The 18,907-nt window shown below is 45.5% G+C and overlaps 1 protein-coding gene across 1 annotated transcript in view; it reads right to left on the bottom strand.

Moving 5' to 3' along the window:
• LOC123756717 (beta,beta-carotene 15,15'-dioxygenase) overlaps nucleotides 1–17,973 on the bottom strand; it is a 33,599-nt gene extending 15,626 nt beyond the window's left edge. The window contains exon 1 of the mRNA XM_045739985.2: nucleotides 17,523–17,973. Coding sequence (XP_045595941.1) covers nucleotides 17,523–17,592 — 70 coding nt within the window. The 5' untranslated portion in view covers nucleotides 17,593–17,973. The remainder of the gene's footprint in view (nucleotides 1–17,522) is intronic.
• Between the last annotated feature and the right edge of the window lie 934 nt (nucleotides 17,974–18,907).

Here is an 18,907-nt window from a genome sequence, read left to right as displayed (position 1 = left end):
ACAAGGTTACCACTGTCTTGCTCCACTTCTCACTTAGCAAATTAATCCGTACGTAATACAAGATCAACATTATTTAAATGTTTACGTTCGTAGGTAAGATCATTTAATGTTTATATCAGCTGAATAATCTTTTTTTGTTCACAGTAGCACAATGTATTTAATTATAAATATTATACAACTTGTTCGCTGGGAGAGTTCGGTCGCTGCACGACCAAACTGTCCCAGCGAACAACCCGCCATAGGGATCAAGTTTCACCAGCGATCAATGGCGTTATTTGCACCTTCAATGTTCTGGTTCTCGAAATACTTTCAGTTTTTAGGTTGTTAGGCAAGAATACTTGCTGAGGTCAGACGCCATTACGCGGCTGTTTCATAGTTTGAATTTGAATTACAAATTCAAAACTGGCGCGTGTGCAGCATATGTAGTGCGAAAACGCGACTACTGGCATCATTTGACAAGACGACATCGGGCGTGAGGAAGATATGAGGTAGAAATTAGCTTCAAGTAGAACACACACACAGCCTCAAGAAACTACATTTACAGACACAAGATATATTTACTGCTATGAGATAACTGGGATTTAGGAAATAATTGGTTCCTCAGCCATGACATTTCAAGAACTAGTGTTAAGTAGACCCTCAAGCGCTTTCAACATGAGGCTCTTTGCCAGTCATGCGTATTACTAAATTTAACATGATATCTCATTTCACACCAATGCGCCATGATGGAGCAAGCCGTTTCCCCACCTTCCTCACCCTCCCCCCTAACTTCCCTCACCCTTCCCCCCCTAACTTCCCTCACCCTTCCCCCCTAAATTCCCTCACCCACCTCCTCTTTCATCTTAGCCCCTCTCGTTCCCCGCCTATAAACCCCAGTTTCCCCTTTCGGTAAAACCATTTTTTCCCCCCCGAGGCCCTGCAGGAGCAACTGAAGGCCTCCTGTCAGTGTTGCTATGCCTGGGTCCTCCTTCCCACTCCTGCAAGCACCACCACCACCTCATTTTTGCTTTCTCGGCGCCTCACTCGCTCATAATTAATGACGAGTTGTATTTAATTCAATTTTGAATTGCATTTTTTCCCATTAGTTTCCAACAATGCTGGTAATTTGTTTACCACAATTTCAGGAAAGTTTTTTTTAAGCCTTTAAAGATAATAGCTCACGTAATATGTTGCCTCACAGAGAAGACTATAAGTCCTGTCTGGACTTTACCGTCCAGAACCAATACACTACCGGGAGTTTACAGTCCAGAATCAATGCTGTCCCACAAAAAATTACTTATAAAATACAATGTACACTTTTATAAGTATGTGTTCATTAACATTAGTAAGCATTGGACAGATCTTCTACAAATAGTTATAATGTAATATATGCCAATTGTATCTTATAGTTCGGTAGCAGTGAATATCATCTTAGTAGTTACTGACATTGTAATCCAGGGGAGATCTTTGTCTTCCTCTCAAGTGTGGCATTCCAAAGTTTTAGAATGTTAATTGGTAGTTTGGAGGTTGAAGTCCCAGCTGTGTCTGGGTACAAGTGACAGGATGAACAACCCAGCGGGTTTTCTTCTTATTGGGGAGTGTTGTACATGCTGCTATGGCGGTGTGTTCACTCACAGGACGAGTGACGCTGCCCAATAAACTCGCCCCTCGGGGCCAAATTAAAAACCAAATTTGGAGGTTTGAAGAGGCTAGTTGATTGGACTGTTTGGGAACCAGACATTTGTTAGAGGGGGATGGGTTGGTTTATTGACTGAGCGTTGGTGAATTAGGTAATTCGAGGGAGTTTAAGTGTAGAGTGGTTTGAGCGACTGTAACAGTCACGTGACGGCCCAGTCACTTCGGGCAACTAGTGACTGTAAAATCTTCTTCAACTTGGCGTTACTGGATGGGTGACACATCCTTCCTCCCTGCTGACGGGGAGGATACTGTGACCCCTCTCCACACACCACGCCCCCTGTGGCCGTTATTGTTACATTTACGGAAATGACGACACATTTATACGTTCCCGCAGGTGAGGACGGGTGTACACGTGCGCGCGCATCAAGGCCGTCAACCCTCGCCTCCACTCTTGTGGTACCGGCAACACCCGCTGCTCTTGCCATCCAGCCACGTCAACAAACACTTACTAATTGCTCACCTTGGACCAATGTAAACGCTGTTCTTCGTATGTAAAATATACTGTGCTTGTGTCGCCCCTAGTGGAGTGTTGTCTCAAGTGAAGTGTCGCCCATAGTGTAATGTGACGCCTCTTAGTACCAACCGTGTTAAAAAAAAAAATATTAAAGAGACCTATCTGGCAACATTTTGTTTACATAATAAAACACTTCAAAAATACAAGTATACAATACTCTGTTACGATAATACAACACTTCTCAGAGTATGTTGTCCTATAAGAGCAAGAGTCAGGTTGACTAGGCTTCTTGTGTGTACTCAACCTTGGGTTAACCCCACTTCTTAAATACAATTCTGAATTATCATCAACGTTTTTAGCGTGTTCACACAGGAAATACGCTAAGCCAAATCCAAGCAAGTTCAGCTGCCAAGAACTTACAAATCTCGTTATTAGACAGATAAGTCAATTTAGAATCACAATGCCTCTCAGGAGAACAGAAAAGCCTAAAGAATTTTGTCGTCTTTCTATAGAAACCCGCAGCGCTAACACTGTTAATATTTAAACACATATTAACCACTCTTCAAAAGAGTGAGAGTTACCATCACTTGAAGGCTGGAGGAAAAAGTGGTGCACTTTTTTGGTGACCTTTGCCAGGTTTCAAATAATCCCCAATAAATGTTTTGTGTTTTCTCAACAACAGCAAGTCACTGGGCGAGGTGAAGGTACGCAGCAGAAATATAAATGATATAACAATCGGTCGGTTATTAGAAAAGCACACACACATTCAGCACCGCTCCTGTGCCAGGTAAGTCCACTACGGGCTCACCATAGCCCGTGCTACTCGGAACGAGTAGCTGAATGTATAACAACAACAACAACAACAACGGTTATTCCTGGCGGTGAATCACCAACGTTGTCAATAACCTCAACACAGAGATTACATTTTATTAATGTTTTAACATCTGTGAAGTTCTGAGCCACACGGGCCTCTCAAGCCCTTGAGTGTGGTGAGGGAGCCTAGCCCTGCCTTCCTCTCAAGCCCTTGAGTGTGGTGGGGCAGCCTAGCCCTGGCCCTCCTCCCGGGCCCTCAACAGTGCCCGGGGCACACCACAGTGTGTACAAGGGTATGGATGAACAAGATACAGTGACTGTTTATCTATACAATAACCATCGTCGTGTTAAGGTGTTGGTAGTAATAACACAACAAATATAAAGGCTCCGTTATTTGGTTATCAACGTTAAACAATTGATGATGATGATGGGTAATAATATTAATACTGTAATACAAATCATTGAGTGACGGTTTGTGTCCCTTGAGTGTAGAGTGTGGGAGCTGCAGCTGTTGGCAGTGACAAAGTAGTGAGGCCACTCAAAAGCAATTCTTGTCCAGATCTTCCAGATGTGCTGGTCATGGCACCTGGGAACCTCAAGGTAAGGTAAGTGTTGACCTCTGATGTGTGACATCAGAGGTCAACACTGTCATAGGGTGCGGGGTGGATCACACTATTGACCATGAGGCTGGAGGAGCCGGCGTCCACGCTGGGAAGCCCTGCCTGTGCTAAGCCTTGTCTGGAAGAGGAAAAACTTGTCTTCCTGGTGTGAGGTGTCGGCTGCGCGCCGTGACGCCTCCCCCCACCCCCCACCACCACGGATAATACTACAACGAATGAAGAACCGGGATTACATTATAAATACATAACTATTGAATTAAGTTAATCACAGGTACCTACAAAATACAGCTAATCTATCATAATACTGTAGCTATTTGTTTTTGTACTTATATACCGTCTTTACTCCCAGAACACCCATTCCTGCCCCCCCCCCCCAGCCATGCCTTTTACGCACCCCTAACACCCCCCCCCCACTTCCTACAAGGTCAGCAAGGTCCCATTAATGGTAGTAACACCCCCCCCCCATTACCTCCAGGTTTCGTACGTCACCCGAAGTCCACTGAGCTCACGGGCACTAAGGTAGTGATCAGTACCAAGCTTTATTTGGTATTTACACTTGACATGTCGGTCAAACACAAACACGCCAGCGCACGCACACATAGGCAGGCAGGAGGAGCAAAAGGGAAGGTGCTCCAATGGATAAACCTACCTAAGCAACAGAAGACAATGAGTCACTGAGGGGTGACGTCTCAGAGTGGCGAGACGTCACCAGTGGAGTCCCACAGGGGTCAGTCCTTGGGCCTATCCTGTTTCTGATAGATGTAAACAATCTCCCAGAGGGAATAGATTCGTTCCTCTCATTGTTTGTTGATGATGCAAAAATTATGAGGAGGATTAAGACCGAGGAAGATAGCAAGAGGCTACAAGATGACCTAGACAAACTAGACAAGGAATGGTCCAACAAATAGCTACTAAAGTTCAATCCAAGTAAATGTAAGGTAATGAAACTAAGTGGAGAGAACAGGGGGGGCCAGACACAGGGTACCGAATGGGAGACAAAATCCACCACGAAACAGACAAGAGAGAATGATCTAGGAGTTGATAACACATCAACAAACTGGAAAAGGTGCAAAGACATGCTACTAAGTGGTTCCCAGAACTGAAGGGCAAGAGCTACGAGGAGAGGTTAGAGGCATTAAATATGCCAAAACTAGAAGACAGAAGAAAAAGAGGTGATATGATCACTACATACAAAATAGTAACAGGAATTGATAAAATCGATAGGGAAGATTTCCTGAGACCTGGAACTTTAAGAACAAGAGGTCATAGATTTAAACTAGCTAAACACAGATGCCGAAGAAATATAAGAAAATTTACTTTCGCAAACAGAGTGGTAGACGGTTGGAACAAGTTAGGTGAGAAGGTGGTGGAGGCCAAGACCTTCAATAGTTTCAAAGCGTTATATGACAAAGAGTGCTGGGAAGACGGGACACCACGAGCGTAGCTCTCATCCTGTAACTACACTTAGGTAATAACACACACACACACACACACACACACACACACACACACACACACACACACACACACACACACACACTGCCGACTGCAGACTGGACTTGTTCCTTTCACAGTCATTGCCAACAACACGTAAAAACCGAATTACGAGCCTGGTGTGACCTAAACAGGTTCATCACGACAGTATTGGCGCTGTGGCCGGTTCACCTTGTCTGTAAATACTGAAAGTTTCAAGAGTTACGTGAGACCGCGACTCGTGTAACTAGTGTATTACCATGCGGAGGAAACATTCAGTACGGATGTAATAAGGTGGCTGTATTAAGATGCAGATTATATCAGTGTTAAGGGACCTCCAGCGGAGCAAGGGATTACTTAATACCTCCCTTAGAACACGGTGTATGGGGTGGGGGTTAGGTTACTCACCTGGACCAGATTCACGAAGCAGTTACGCAAGCATTTACGAACCTGTACATCTTTTCTGAATCTTTAGCGGCTTTGTTTACAATTATTAAACAGGTAATGAGTTCCGAAGTATCAAGAGGCTGTTTATAACAATAACAACAGTTCATTGGGAAGTTTTCATGCTTGTAAACTGTTTAATAAATGTAACCAAAGCCGTTAAAGATTGAGGAAAGATGTGCACGTTCGTAAGGACTTGCGTAACTGCTTCGTGAATCTGGCCCTAGGTTATACTTGTGGGGACGTGCTATATCACCTGAGCCCAGCCTCTTACTCCTCAATAAACTGGTACACGTATTTCAATACCAATTAGGCTGTCGTATCTACATTTATAGCTGTGTGTGGAGTCGGCCTCCAACACATTCCTTATTACAACAGTGTTTTGTTCATTACCCTGATACAACACTGCTTATAAACGCTTTGCGTAATAGTGGCTTTAGGCATTGTATGTACTAGCTCTACCTATAAGTCAACCAATCTTCGTAAAAATTTCTTGTATGTATGTACCTTACCTAAATAAACATTTATTTATTTATTTATTTATTTATTTATTTATTTATTTATTTATTTATTTATAATACCTTTCTGGCTCATGCAGGTCTCTTAATTTCCATCTGTGTTCCCTTCGTGTACCATTCATTTTAAATGTGTCTGTCCTGAACACTTCCTAAAGCTGTTGTATGTGATGAACTTGTTCCCTCTGCTGTTCTCGCGTCCACTGACGTGGGGGTCTTATTGTAGTTTTCTAGTAATTCAGAGCTGTCGTCCCTGGTGACACACACACAGTGGAGCACAGAACCTCTCAAGCCACACCGGGGAGACCACTGTGAGACGTGTCTAAGTAGCCACTACACACACACGCAGATATGCAACGCAAACGACAAGAGGTGCGAGGCAGCCTACTAATCTTAAACTTGCAGGAAGTGTTGAAACTAGAGGCATCTCAGCACCGTCCGGAAGTAGCAGCCGGACACTCCTTGAATGACTGTGAGCTGTGTGGATGTAACAACAGAGGACTCTCCAGCCTTGCCTGGAGAGTCCTCTCCAGCCTTGCCTGGAGAGTCCTCTCCAGCAAGGCTGCACCACATGACAAAGCTTACCCATGGATACTTAAAAAAAAAGTTTATGAGGCCCTAAGCAAAGATTTTACGATTATTTCAAAGCCTAATTGGAGAAGGGAGTTACCAGAGCTGGAAAAAGAGCAGATATTAGACCTGAAATTCCCAAAGGTGATTTAAAAGCGCAGAATGTTTTAAAGATGACTTAGACAAGGTGATTTGACTGAGGATGATAATAGGGACGATGAAACTGAGAATGATTATTTAGGATGATGAGTTAGAATGATGATGATGAGACTGAGGAAGCCGCAAGCCAGTGAATAGGCGACAACCACTCTAGTGAGAAAAACAAAAGAAGCTAAGAGTATACTTAGCGCCGTTCCCTTTCATACCAGCGGATGTATAGATCATTAAGATAACTTGAGTGAGGCGCGAGGCGAGCCAACATTGGTGCATCCTTTCAGGATCAAGGAGAGGAAAGGTCTCGTAACGCCGAACACTGTATGCTTAGTACCGAGACACGTCTCCCGTGTGATGCCGTGTCGGGCACGGAGCTCCGGCCAGGGCAGCTCCGTATAGACCAGCCCGAGCTCTGAGGTACACACAGGGTAACCCACAGCCCACACCGCGGCCTCTAAGGTGCTCAACACGTAGATGGCAGCCCGTTCCGCGACAGGTGGAAGGCAGCCGACACCGTGACCTTCTGAAGAACACGAGTAACGCTTCTTCCGCGCAGCATTCATGCTTTCTTGTGTAATTATATTCTTTACGCGTCAGAGAGACGTCATGGAGGGCCAAATGTCATGCATTAGTCACATCCTTCTCGTAGACACTTGCTAATAATGGTAAGAAACAAGTCTGGCAGCGCTGGTGGTGGAGGAGGCAGACGCCATGACTGCCAGCCATCCCACACTGAGGTTATAACATGCGAGCCACCAACGTGTACACCTTTACCGACGCAGGCGACGAGTCACAATAACGTGGCTAAAGTAAGTTGACCAGACCACACACTAGAAGGTGAAGGGACGACGACGTTTCGGTCCGTCCTGGACCATTCTCAAGTCGAAAGAGACTTGAGAATGGTCCAGGACGGACCGAAACGTCGTCGTCCCTTCACCTTCTAGTGTGTGGTCTGGTCACCTTTACCGACGTTACTGCTCCCACTTCTCTGACGTAGTCCAGGCCATACAATACATGCAGATGTCGCCGGAGGAAACCCCCAGTGACGAGCACAGGAAGACCTGCCCAGGAGATGAGGTCGTAACGCAGTAGTTAGTCATGATATGATAATGTGTAATAATCTGAAGGTTGACTGTAGTTACAACATTACCAGTAACAACAATAAAGGTGACGGAGACGATGGTAGTTAGGAATGATAGTGACAATATCAAGTATATGGTGAAGCACAACACCAAGATGGTGCGGGGTAAATGGTGTTAATATTTCTGGCACCCGTGAATAGTGATGTGTGGCGCAGCACGTGGCACTGTTGTTATTGTTGCTGATGCCTTCCTGCCCGCTGGTCTGGCCCCAGGGGGTGTGCAGGGGGTGTCGTGCAGGTGGGCAGGGGGTGGGGAGGGCTGCGGGTGGTGCTGGTAGGGAAGGGGGTGGGTCAGGAAAGCGAGCAAGCAGGGAGGGTCGAGTGATGTCAGGCAGGAGGGCGGGAACCTTCCCCCAAGCACATAAACGAACAAATAACACTGGGGAGTGCACGAGTGCATCACTACTACCATTGCATTTACAAATGGCTCGCCCCTTGGGTGCTCAAGTGAATTGAGGTCGTCATGCTAACGTGAGGCGCAACTCAAGTCAGAGTTCATGGTGTCGCATGTGGGGCTCCGGGCGACCCCTTACCTCAGCCATGTGGGGCTCCGGGCGACCCCTTACCTCAGCCATGTGGGGCTCCGGGCGACCCCTTACCTCAGCCATGTGGGGCTCCGGGCGACCCCTTACCTCAGCCATGTGGGCTCCGGGCGACCCCTTACCTCAGCCATGTGGGGCTCCGGGCGACCCCGAATAGAGAGTACATGTGGAGAAGGGTAAGGGTGAAACGTGAAGACCGAGAAAGTGGTCAAGAGGAAGGAGGAAACAACAAGAGGAAGGTGGTGGGTATGTGGGCCTGCGGGCTGCTCCAAGCAACAGCCTGGTGGACCAAACTCTCACGAGTCGAGCCTGGCCTCGGGCCGGGCTTGGGGAGTAGAAGAACTCCCAGAACCCCATCAACCAGGTATCAACCAGGTGCTATAAAGAGGAAGGTACAGATCACAACAAAGATTTAGAGGACAATTAGAACACAGATAAACTACCAGTTCAAGAGGAACCAAATCAAAAGTATCAAAAGTAAATAGTATCAAATCAATATAGTATCAAAAGGTATACATTACAATAGAGTAAACTGGTCAAGAGGAAGGTAGAAATCAAGCTTAGAGAGCAAGAGTAAGGATGAGAGGTCAAGGTGATAGTAGGGTATATAGATATAAATAGAGTTAGAGACAGATCTAAGGGAAGGTATAGAGAATCAGATATCAAGAGCAAGGTAAAGATATCAAGAGGAATGCAGAAAGATTACGAGGTAAATGGAGATAAAGAGAGAGAGACCAAGTTAAGAGAAAATGTGGAAGGCAGAGACATCAAGAGGACCTTAGGCTGTGTAATTACCTAAGTGCAATTACCTAAGTGTAGTTACAGGATGAGAGCTACGCTCGTGGTGTCCCGTCTTCCCAGCACTCTTTGTCATATAACGCGTTGAAACTACTGACGGTCTTGGCCTCCACCACCTTCTCACCTAAATTGTGTGGTACACAATTGATGTGTGAGCAGGTTATCGCTTAGTGGTAGTGTCATAGGTTGGTGCTGGCCTGTAGCACAGTGGTCTACGTCCTCAGCTTAAAATAGGAGGACCCAACTCAAGCCGAGCAGGGGAGAAACGGTTGGCCACATTTTTTTTCACCTGATGCGTCTATTCACGTAAAAAGTAAAAAAGGTACTCCTTGAGTTGAGTAATTGTTGACAAAAGGGGGAACTTGATCACACTAATTTCTCACTTTAGTTTTGTTTACAACATTTTTTTCCGTAAACTATTCTTCCATATTTCCTGCTTACCCGCCGTGGCGTCACGCGTTCTGGCTCCACGACAGATCCTGCCTGCCCGCCGTGGCGTCACGCGTTCTGGCTCCACGACAGATCCTGCCTGCCCGCCGTGGCGTCACGCGTTCTGGCTCCACGACAGATCCTGCCTGCCCGCCGTGGCGTCACGCGTTCTGGCTCCACGACAGATCCTGCCTGCCCGCCGTGGCGTCACGCGTTCTGGCTCCACGACAGATCCTGCCTGCCCGCCGTGGCGTCACGCGTTCTGGCTCCACGACAGATCCTGCCTGCCCGCCGTGGCGTCACGCGTTCTGGCTCCACGACAGATCCTGCCTGCCCGCCGTGGCGTCACGCGTTCTGGCTCCACGACAGATCCTGCCTGCCCGCCGTGGCGTCACGCGTTCTGGCTCCACGACAGATCCTGCCTGCCCGCCGTGGCGTCACGCCTGCGTCACGGTCCGCAGCGTGCTAAGACCACAGTTTAGTGCCTGGCTCCACCTGGCGCCACCAAACTTAACCAACCGAGAATTTCTTCCTGAATTAATGCTCGCAATGCAGAGGAAAATATCGAATGTGTTATCATACACGGGGGGAATATTTTCTCTAAGTTACTATCGCCTCTTTAAGTTTTAATAATACTACCGTTCATATGCGTTAACATTCCATATAACAACAGGCTGCAAGTTCAACTCCGCTAGTAACAGTATGTGCTTTCTGAACCACTATGAACAATAATATGACGTATGAGATGGCGTATAGCAACTATGGGTATAATGTGTATGTATGTATGTATGTATGTATGTATGTATGTATGTATGTATGTATGTATGTATGTATGTATATATATATATATATATATATATATATATATATATATATATGTCGTACCTAGTAGCCAGAACGCAATTCTCAGCCTACTATGAAAGGCCCGATTTGCCTAATAAGCCAAGTTTCACTGAATTAATATATTTTCTCTAATTTTTTTCTTATGAAATGATAAAGCTACCCATTTCATTATGTATGAGGTCAATATTTTTTTATTGGAGTTAAAATTAACATAGATATATGACCGAACCTAACCAACCCTACCTAACCTAACCTAACCTATCTTTATAGGTTAGGTTAGGTTAGGTAGCCGAAAAAGTTAGGTTAGGTTAGGTTAGGTAGGTTAGGTAGTCGAAAAACAATTAATTCATAAAAACTTGGCTTATTAGGCAAATTGGGCCTTGCATAGTAGGCTGAGAAGTGCGTTCTGGCTACTAGGTACGACATATATATATATATATATATATATATATATATATATATATATATATATATATATATATATATATATATATGTATATCTATATATCCCATAGCCTCAGAGAAGAAAATAAAGAGTACTCGGAGAAGACCTTGTGGATGTGCTTTCTGAACCACTATGAACAATAATATGACGTATGAGATGGCGTATAGCAACTATGGGTATAATGTGTATGTATGTATGTATGTATGTATGTATGTATGTATGTATGTATGTATGTATGTATATATATATATATATATATATATATATATATATATATATATATATATATATGTATATCTATATATCCCATAGCCTCAGAGAAGAAAATAAAGAGTACTCGGAGAAGACCTTGTGGATCCATATATATATATATATATATATATATATATATATATATATATATATATATATACATATATATATATATATATATATATATATATATATATATATATATATATTTCATTGAATATGACCGCATATTCTGTATTTATTATTTTCTGGTTTAGGGCTTCTATCCCTCTAACTATTTTCTTAGCATCAGGGCTTAATTGAAATAGGAGTTTTCCAAAACTCATTTTCGTATATGTATATATATACTGTATATATATACATATACACATATATGTATGTGTGTGTGTGTGTGTAACGAGGGCTTACATAGAGTGCACATAGGAACTGGCACAACAAGGTCACTAAGGCAGCAACTCCCATAGATGAGGTCACGAGTTAGCTGCACAAACAACACCAACCTGGTGTGACCTTAGAGGTCAGTTAAACAAAGTTTATTCATCTTCCTAAAGATCCAAAACGTCATATTGTCAAATCAGGTCACTGGACCGCATGACTTCGTACCACAAAGGTCACCACCCTGACCTCACTACACGAGGTGCAGTTTTGTTATATTTAGACCCACACTCTACCCCTCACCTTGTGTAGTTCCAGCTAAATAGGTACAAATACCGTAGATGCTGCTTACGGGCTATTCATGCCCGTGCCACCTCTTGGGTGGCTTAATCTTCATCAATCGTAGATGCTGCGCGCTTGTGTCGATCAGTCAGGCTAAGGCCAGCGTTGGATGGGTGGTCGCTGGACAGCCTCGCCCTCGCTTTGATATATATATAGATCAAAACTCACACGAATTGATTGTGGTCCAAGACGGACTGAATCGTTGTCAATTCTTCATTTTCAGATTTGTGAGTTGGGTGTCTTATGGGTGAAACGTATGACAACTATGGGTGGAACGTATACCAATTATGAGTAAAACGTATGACAACTATGGGTGGAACGTATAACACATGAACTGTTGCGCCAGTAAACCACATTAATGTTTTACGTTAAGTCTAAGATTACCAGACTTAACCTGGCCTAGGACAGGTTAAGTCAGGTTGTATAGTTACTTTTTTCACATTTCCCCATACCTTCTGTGGTATTCCAATAATACTAAATGTGAACTTTATGGGGGTACAACATTCTACTTTTGTGAGCTAGTTGCTGTAAGTACCGTGTGTTTTGGAGGATGGGTTGGATATCGGTTATGGGTTTTAAGAACTGCCTATATTAATGAAGCAAATGGTAAGAAGCGAGACCCATGAGCTGAAGCTCAACCTCGCCACAAGCAGAGCCATGTGAGTACAAGTGGGTGAGAATACAGGTAGTGTACTTGGTGGAGGTCGGCCACGGTGATACAACACGGCCCTTGCCACAGGCGCTCGCTCTGGCCAGACAAGCTAAGCGACACAAAATGCTGACAACTGAATGGATTATATTCCCCTACGTCATAGGTTGGTACTTCAGCATCGTTGAAATCTCCAGAGGATTGTGTTTTGAGAGCGAGGGGGAGATGGAAGGGACGAGGGGACGTTATCTTGAGATGATTTCGGGGCTTTTTAGTGTCCCCGCGGCCCGGTCCTCGACCAGGCCTCCACCCCCAGGAAGCAGCCCTTGACAGCTGACTAACACCCATGTACCTATTTTACTGCTAGGTAACAGGGGCATAGGGTGAAAGAAACTGCCCATTGTTTCTCGGCGGCGCCTGGGATCGAACCCAGGACCACAGGATCACAAGTCCAGCGTGCTGTCCGCTCGGCCGACCGGCTCCCAACGTCAGGGGTTGAAAATATCAGACCATCTGTAAATATAACGGCCAAGCGTAACAACATTTCATCAGTTCCCCGGGCGTCAAGTGGCGGTAAAAACTACTGATACATTCACCCCTCTCCTTGTCTGTCTGTGGTCGAGGTCTGCACGGCCTCACTGCAGATCACCGCAGTGAGTAACCTCACTGCGGCCATTATTCTCCCTCACTACACCCAGCCACATTCACCATCTCCTTGTCTGTGGTCGAGGTCTGGCCATCACTCTCCCTCACTCCACCCAGCCAGAACCCGGAGCGATAATGTTCTCACGGGTCTGGACCTCACAACAGGGGTCACTTGCGGCACAACCTCGACCTATACTACACATTCCCAGCCTTTCTCCAGTCTGACGTAATGTTGTGACTGCCACTGATCACCAACCTCTACCTGGAGGATGTTGTGGCAGTGTTGTGACTGCCATTACCACCCTCTACCTGGAGGATGTTGTGGCAGTGTTGTGACTGCCATTACCACCCTCTACCTGGAGGATGGATTACTGCGACACTTCGCTTCATTTATTGTGTGGATCAAAGTGATGACATAACTTGCGTTACTATGAGGTCAAGTTGCGCAAGCTGCCTGTGTATAAATTTAGTAACACTGTCTGAGTAGGTAAACTTGGGTCTCTAAAAATACCTACTTTCCATCCCCCATGGCCAGTGGTGTCACACCACTCTTCCTCTCGATGGCCGGTGGTGTCACACACCACTCCCCACAACGGCCAGTGGTGTGACACCCCCCCCCCCCCCCCGTGTTCCCGCACAAACATCGACTAAAAACGACAGAAAAACAACAAACGTCACACAAGTAAAAGTAGGCCAAGTGTGGTGCCTCCACATGGCGCCCGCGACCTCTTAGTTGGACCATATAAGCGGTGGGTATATATGTGGCACACACACAACCGGCTAGTTGGACCACATAAAAAAGGCTCCAGCTAGCAGCACAACTTCCACATTCAACAGTGACGTCTACATATGAGTATGTGGGAACTGTTCTAACTAGGGGGTGTATAGTCGTTAAAGAACGAAGGGTATTAATCTAGAGTTTACTAGTGTATGTGTGTGTATTGGGAGTGTACACTAGGCGTGGTCCCTTCTTGGTATTACACTGTGAGGTGTTCAGTGTAACTTTGCACACGCGCGTGTGTGTGTGTGTGTGTGTGTGTGTGTATATGTGTGTGTGTGTGTGTGTGTGTGTGTGTGTGTGTGTGTGTGTGTGTGTGTGTGTGTGTGTGTGTGTGTGTGTGTGTGTCCTATACGAGCCATTAACAGTATTCTTGTTTGAGTGTTGGACACGTGACCTATACCCCCTAAAGAATGTGGTTCTACAAGCTGCTTGTCTCGTAACGCGTGCGGGTAAGGGCAGGTTCTCGGCCTGTGAATGAAGTCAGTATACGCAGCGAACACGAGCAACGTGTATGAATGAGCGAGTGACGCACGATGCAAAGTCGTGTTTACGAATGACCAGCTGATTCGCCTTCTATTTGAGCAGCTCACAGTAAAGAGGGAACTGCAGAGAACTGAGGCAGGGTACTCCTAAACACCTGCAGGGTACTCCTAGACACCAGCTGGGTACTCCCAGGCCCTCACAGTGCACTCCGGCTCCCACAGAGTATTTTCGAGACCCTTAACGGGTACGAAATGCCGTGTAAACATGTGGGGATGTGACGTGTGACGAGCTGGGTCTCCCCCTGTATAGTGCTGGTGAGATGACTTACCGCCCTCCTTAACCTGAAGCGTCACAGTATCTGCAGGAGCTGCGGGCGCTAGAAGGTCGAAGGCTACATATTAGTGCTCCTCTGGTGTGATGACTCCAGCACGGATGGATCACGGTCCGTTCTCACCAGCGCTCCCAACGTCAAGAAACTGACGTACTAAAGTGTCCTATCCTAACCCTACCAGAGGACCCACGAACAGAAAACGGGACAGAATGGCAATTTGGCGACAGGCTACCATTTTCTAGTACGACAGTTTTTGGCCTTAAAGTATACGTCAAAATGCGACGTTCTATAAGGAGGACGGGTTGACCCATATAAACAAATCCACAAGGGCCGTGACGAGGATTCGAACCTGCGTCCGGGAGCATCCCAGACACTGCCTTAATCATTTGATGCATCACGTTAGTGTGATCTCTGTGTGTGTTGACCCATATAGCTCTTGTGACCAGCAAAATGTTTACGCATACACAACTACAATAACAAAACTATTACTCCCAGGAAAACACGGCGAGAGTGGAGAGTAGAGCGACGGTCTCGCTTCATACAGGTCGGCGTTCAATCCCCAACCATCTAAATGGTTGAGCACCATTCCTTTCCCCCCCCCCCCGTCCCATCCTAAATCCTTATCCTGACATTTTCCAAGTGTTATGTAGTATACGAAAATGTCATATGGCATTTTCCCCTGATGTTTCCCTCCCTCCACCGTGGTCATAAGACTCGGTCAACCCCGCCTCCACCCCCCCCCCCCTTGACGCACCAGCAGGCCAAAGGTAACACATTCACTTCCAGCAGTCACACGCCCCAGTCACGGCTCACTGTTTCCAACACCTGTGTCACCTCTAGGGGCTCCAACACCTGTCTCACCTCTAGGGGCTCCAACACCTGCCTCACCTCTAGGTTAGATATAAGTCACAAGCCTAGCCATAAGTTATAGGCTAGACATGAGTCACTAAGGCAAGCAAAACTCGCTAAGAAATGCACCTCATTACGCAAGTTATGTTGCTTCTTGCAATCATAAAGAAACATGGGTCATGAAACCTAGCACCGAGCCATTGTTCATGCACAAAATTATGGCGCCAACACTGATATTTTTGAATATTAATGATACGAATTATACTCAATATTAAATACATAAATAATTTTGTATAAATGCCAATTTATCTGCTTCATTTGATAAACTTCATTCCAGTTCATAAAAATCGTGGGTAAAAGGGATTTATAGGAGCCTGTATATGAGATAATGCCTTGTACCAAGCTGAAAATCAAATTCCAATGTAGCCTTCTCAATATATGCGAACCTGACAGCCTTTCATAAATGTCACTTACATGACATTTATGAAAATGTCTCAAACTTGCAACACACAAAATATACTCTATTGCTTTAAGGAACGCATTTTAAGTAAATAAAATATTTAAAATTCCTTTGGGTCATTGAAGTGAGGGAGTGGGAGGAGAAAGCAGTTTTGTTAGCCTAGACGCAAATGTCAACAACAGCAGTCTTGCTTACTGAGTCGCAATGTCAGCGTCAGTAAGTACTCTTGCTGGCCTAGCCGCGTCAACAACAGTACTCTTGCTAGCCTAGCCGCGTCAACAACAGTACTCTTGCTAGCCTAGCCGCGTCAACAACAGTACTCTTGCTAGCCTAGCCGCGTCAACAACAGTACTCTTGCTAGCCTAGCCGCGTCAACAACAGTACTCTTGCTAGCCTAGCCGCGTCAACAACAGTACTCTTGCTAGCCTAGCCACATACTGTTACTAGCCCAGCAACAGTAAGGGGTTCTCACCCTCTCCCTGCACTGGTCGCTTTCAGGACTTAGGGGAAAATTCGACATGCTCACAGATGCATCCTAATATACAATATTCTACCTCTTCACAATGTTAAGGGTTATTCATCCCCGTGCCACCTCTTGGGTAGCTTAATTTTCATCAATCTTGTCACAATGTCAAAATTTTAGTATAGTTTTCATGTAAGTAAATTTAACTTAATGATTATAAATATGTCGGATTGGGGGGCCATTAAGGCCATACGAAACTTGTATATAGGCCGATGGGTTAGTCTTGATGCTAATGGGTAAAACACATGCATTTTTTACCCATGTTTGTGTTGCGTCTCGTAGAGAATTACAAGATATAAAAACATTTTCTAGTCAACACACACTAATAGTAAAAGGTATAACGTTATCAACCATGCGTAATATACGTAGACAAAACAAAGATGTGCAACTAGAGGTTCTGGAAATTTTGTAGTAAAGTCAGATAGGGAAGGGGGGGTAGGTTGAGCTTTGTGGGGAGGGGGAGGTGAGGTAGGAGTGGGTGAGAGTAAGGAAGTTAGTATCAAAAGAAGGCACCAAGTCTGGGACACTTGTAGAAGTAAGGAAGAGGAGGGGGAAGATGCGGAAATTATCAAGGGAAAGCACCAAGCCATTACGACTATATACCACTGGGAAGGGGGTTAGGATCGGGATTTGGGATGGGACGGGGGGGGGAGGAATGGTGCGTAACCACTTGGGACGGTCGGGGATTGAACGCCGACCTGCATGAATTGAGACCGTCGCTCTACCGTCCAGCCCAAGTGGTTGGGAGAAGGTGAAGGTGAGCAGAGGTAGTAGGATGAGTTAGGGAGGGAAAAGAATGAGTTAAGAAGGCAGTAATGGTGAGAAAGGAATGCTGGAAAGAGGGCGTGTTAAGCAGGGAAAGACAAAGGAAGAATAGGTATTAAGAAGAGGGTATAACTAGGGCAGCTGACTTACCCTTAAGTTTGGTTGGTAGGGGCTCCACCCGCTCCTCTATGGTATTGAACAGCTCGCCGAACAGCTCCATCTCTTCCCTGAAGTCTCTCTGGGACTTGACCTTGTCACTCCTGGAGAGGTAAGTTGACTCGCACTGGGAGATAGATCTGTAGTTTCGCTGAATGAGGCTGACGACAGACAAGGGATGCTACACCTCGTTTATCGTACAGTGCAAATCTGTCGAAAGATGGTTAATCTTCCTTACAGGATGCAAATAACAGCAAAAGACGTCTTCCACAGGAAAACGAAAAATCTCGGCTATTTTAAGCTTCAATCGGTGCGCAGAAGCAGAACAACGCGGGTGCTGAAGTCTAGGGGAGGAGGAGCGAGAGGTGAGGAGCTGACCACGGGAGCGGGGCCCAGCACGTGTGGTTGTGCTGACGGCTGGCGGCGAACTGACCACACTTGTGGTTGCTGGTGGGAGCTCGAGCCCTCTACACGGCTCAAGGCCGCTTCCGCTGGCTCCTCCTCCCTCCTCTTCCTCCTCCTGCTGGACTTTGCCCCATATACACATTGGCCTTGACTGTCGAAGAAAGCCTGAGGCTTGTAGAGACTCGCCACGTTTTTTGCATAATGAGCTTTGTCGGGTGTTTTAAAGTTAAGCATTGTTCTTGCCTCTGGCACAATTATTGGGTAACTGAAATGCTAATAAGCTCAATCACCTCCACCGTCCTCCACCACTCTCACTTCCCCTCAATCACCGACATTGTCATTTCACCACATCCGTCATCAACCACTATTATCCCTGTGTACCATAATTATACTCTTCTCCTCCCTATTACCCACTTTTTCCAGCATCTTCCTCCAACATGACCATTCTCCCTTTTGACCACCACCTCCCCACTTCCAACCCAGCCTCCTCCACCAACACTCTCCCTCACTACTACGATTCTCCCTCACCACCACGACTACCACCACAACTAACCACTAATAATACAGCCTTCGCGGAGACATAAGTATGCAGTCCCGGCTTGGAATCTTTGCCTTTAACTCTTAAACGGCGCAAAACAGGGGGGCCGGGAAGTGAAAAATAATCGAATTATATAAAAATTACTTAAAAATGTTAAATAAATCTCCAACTTATTGGATTCAGCGTCGTGAAACTTTCATCAAAATATTTTTTGAAATTGATTTTAGACGATTTTTTTAAAAAAGAGGAACGTTTTGTTGATAAGAACAGCTCCTATTAACTAGAACTGATGGATAATGCAGTAATAAAGAGATGCAAGCACCTGTCCGACGCACAAAGAAGAAGAATAGTAGTAAGAAGTGTCCACAAAGTGGATATACAGCTGGTGCCTTTATAGCACTGCTGAGTAATACATAATAACACGAGTAATAATGAG

The sequence above is a fragment of the Procambarus clarkii genome, chromosome 26 (genome assembly GCF_040958095.1).
Source record: "Procambarus clarkii isolate CNS0578487 chromosome 26, FALCON_Pclarkii_2.0, whole genome shotgun sequence".
NCBI classification, from domain to species: domain Eukaryota; kingdom Metazoa; phylum Arthropoda; class Malacostraca; order Decapoda; family Cambaridae; genus Procambarus; species Procambarus clarkii.
Note: the sequence above shows the minus strand (reverse complement) of the source record. Positions and strands in the feature narration are given on the sequence as shown.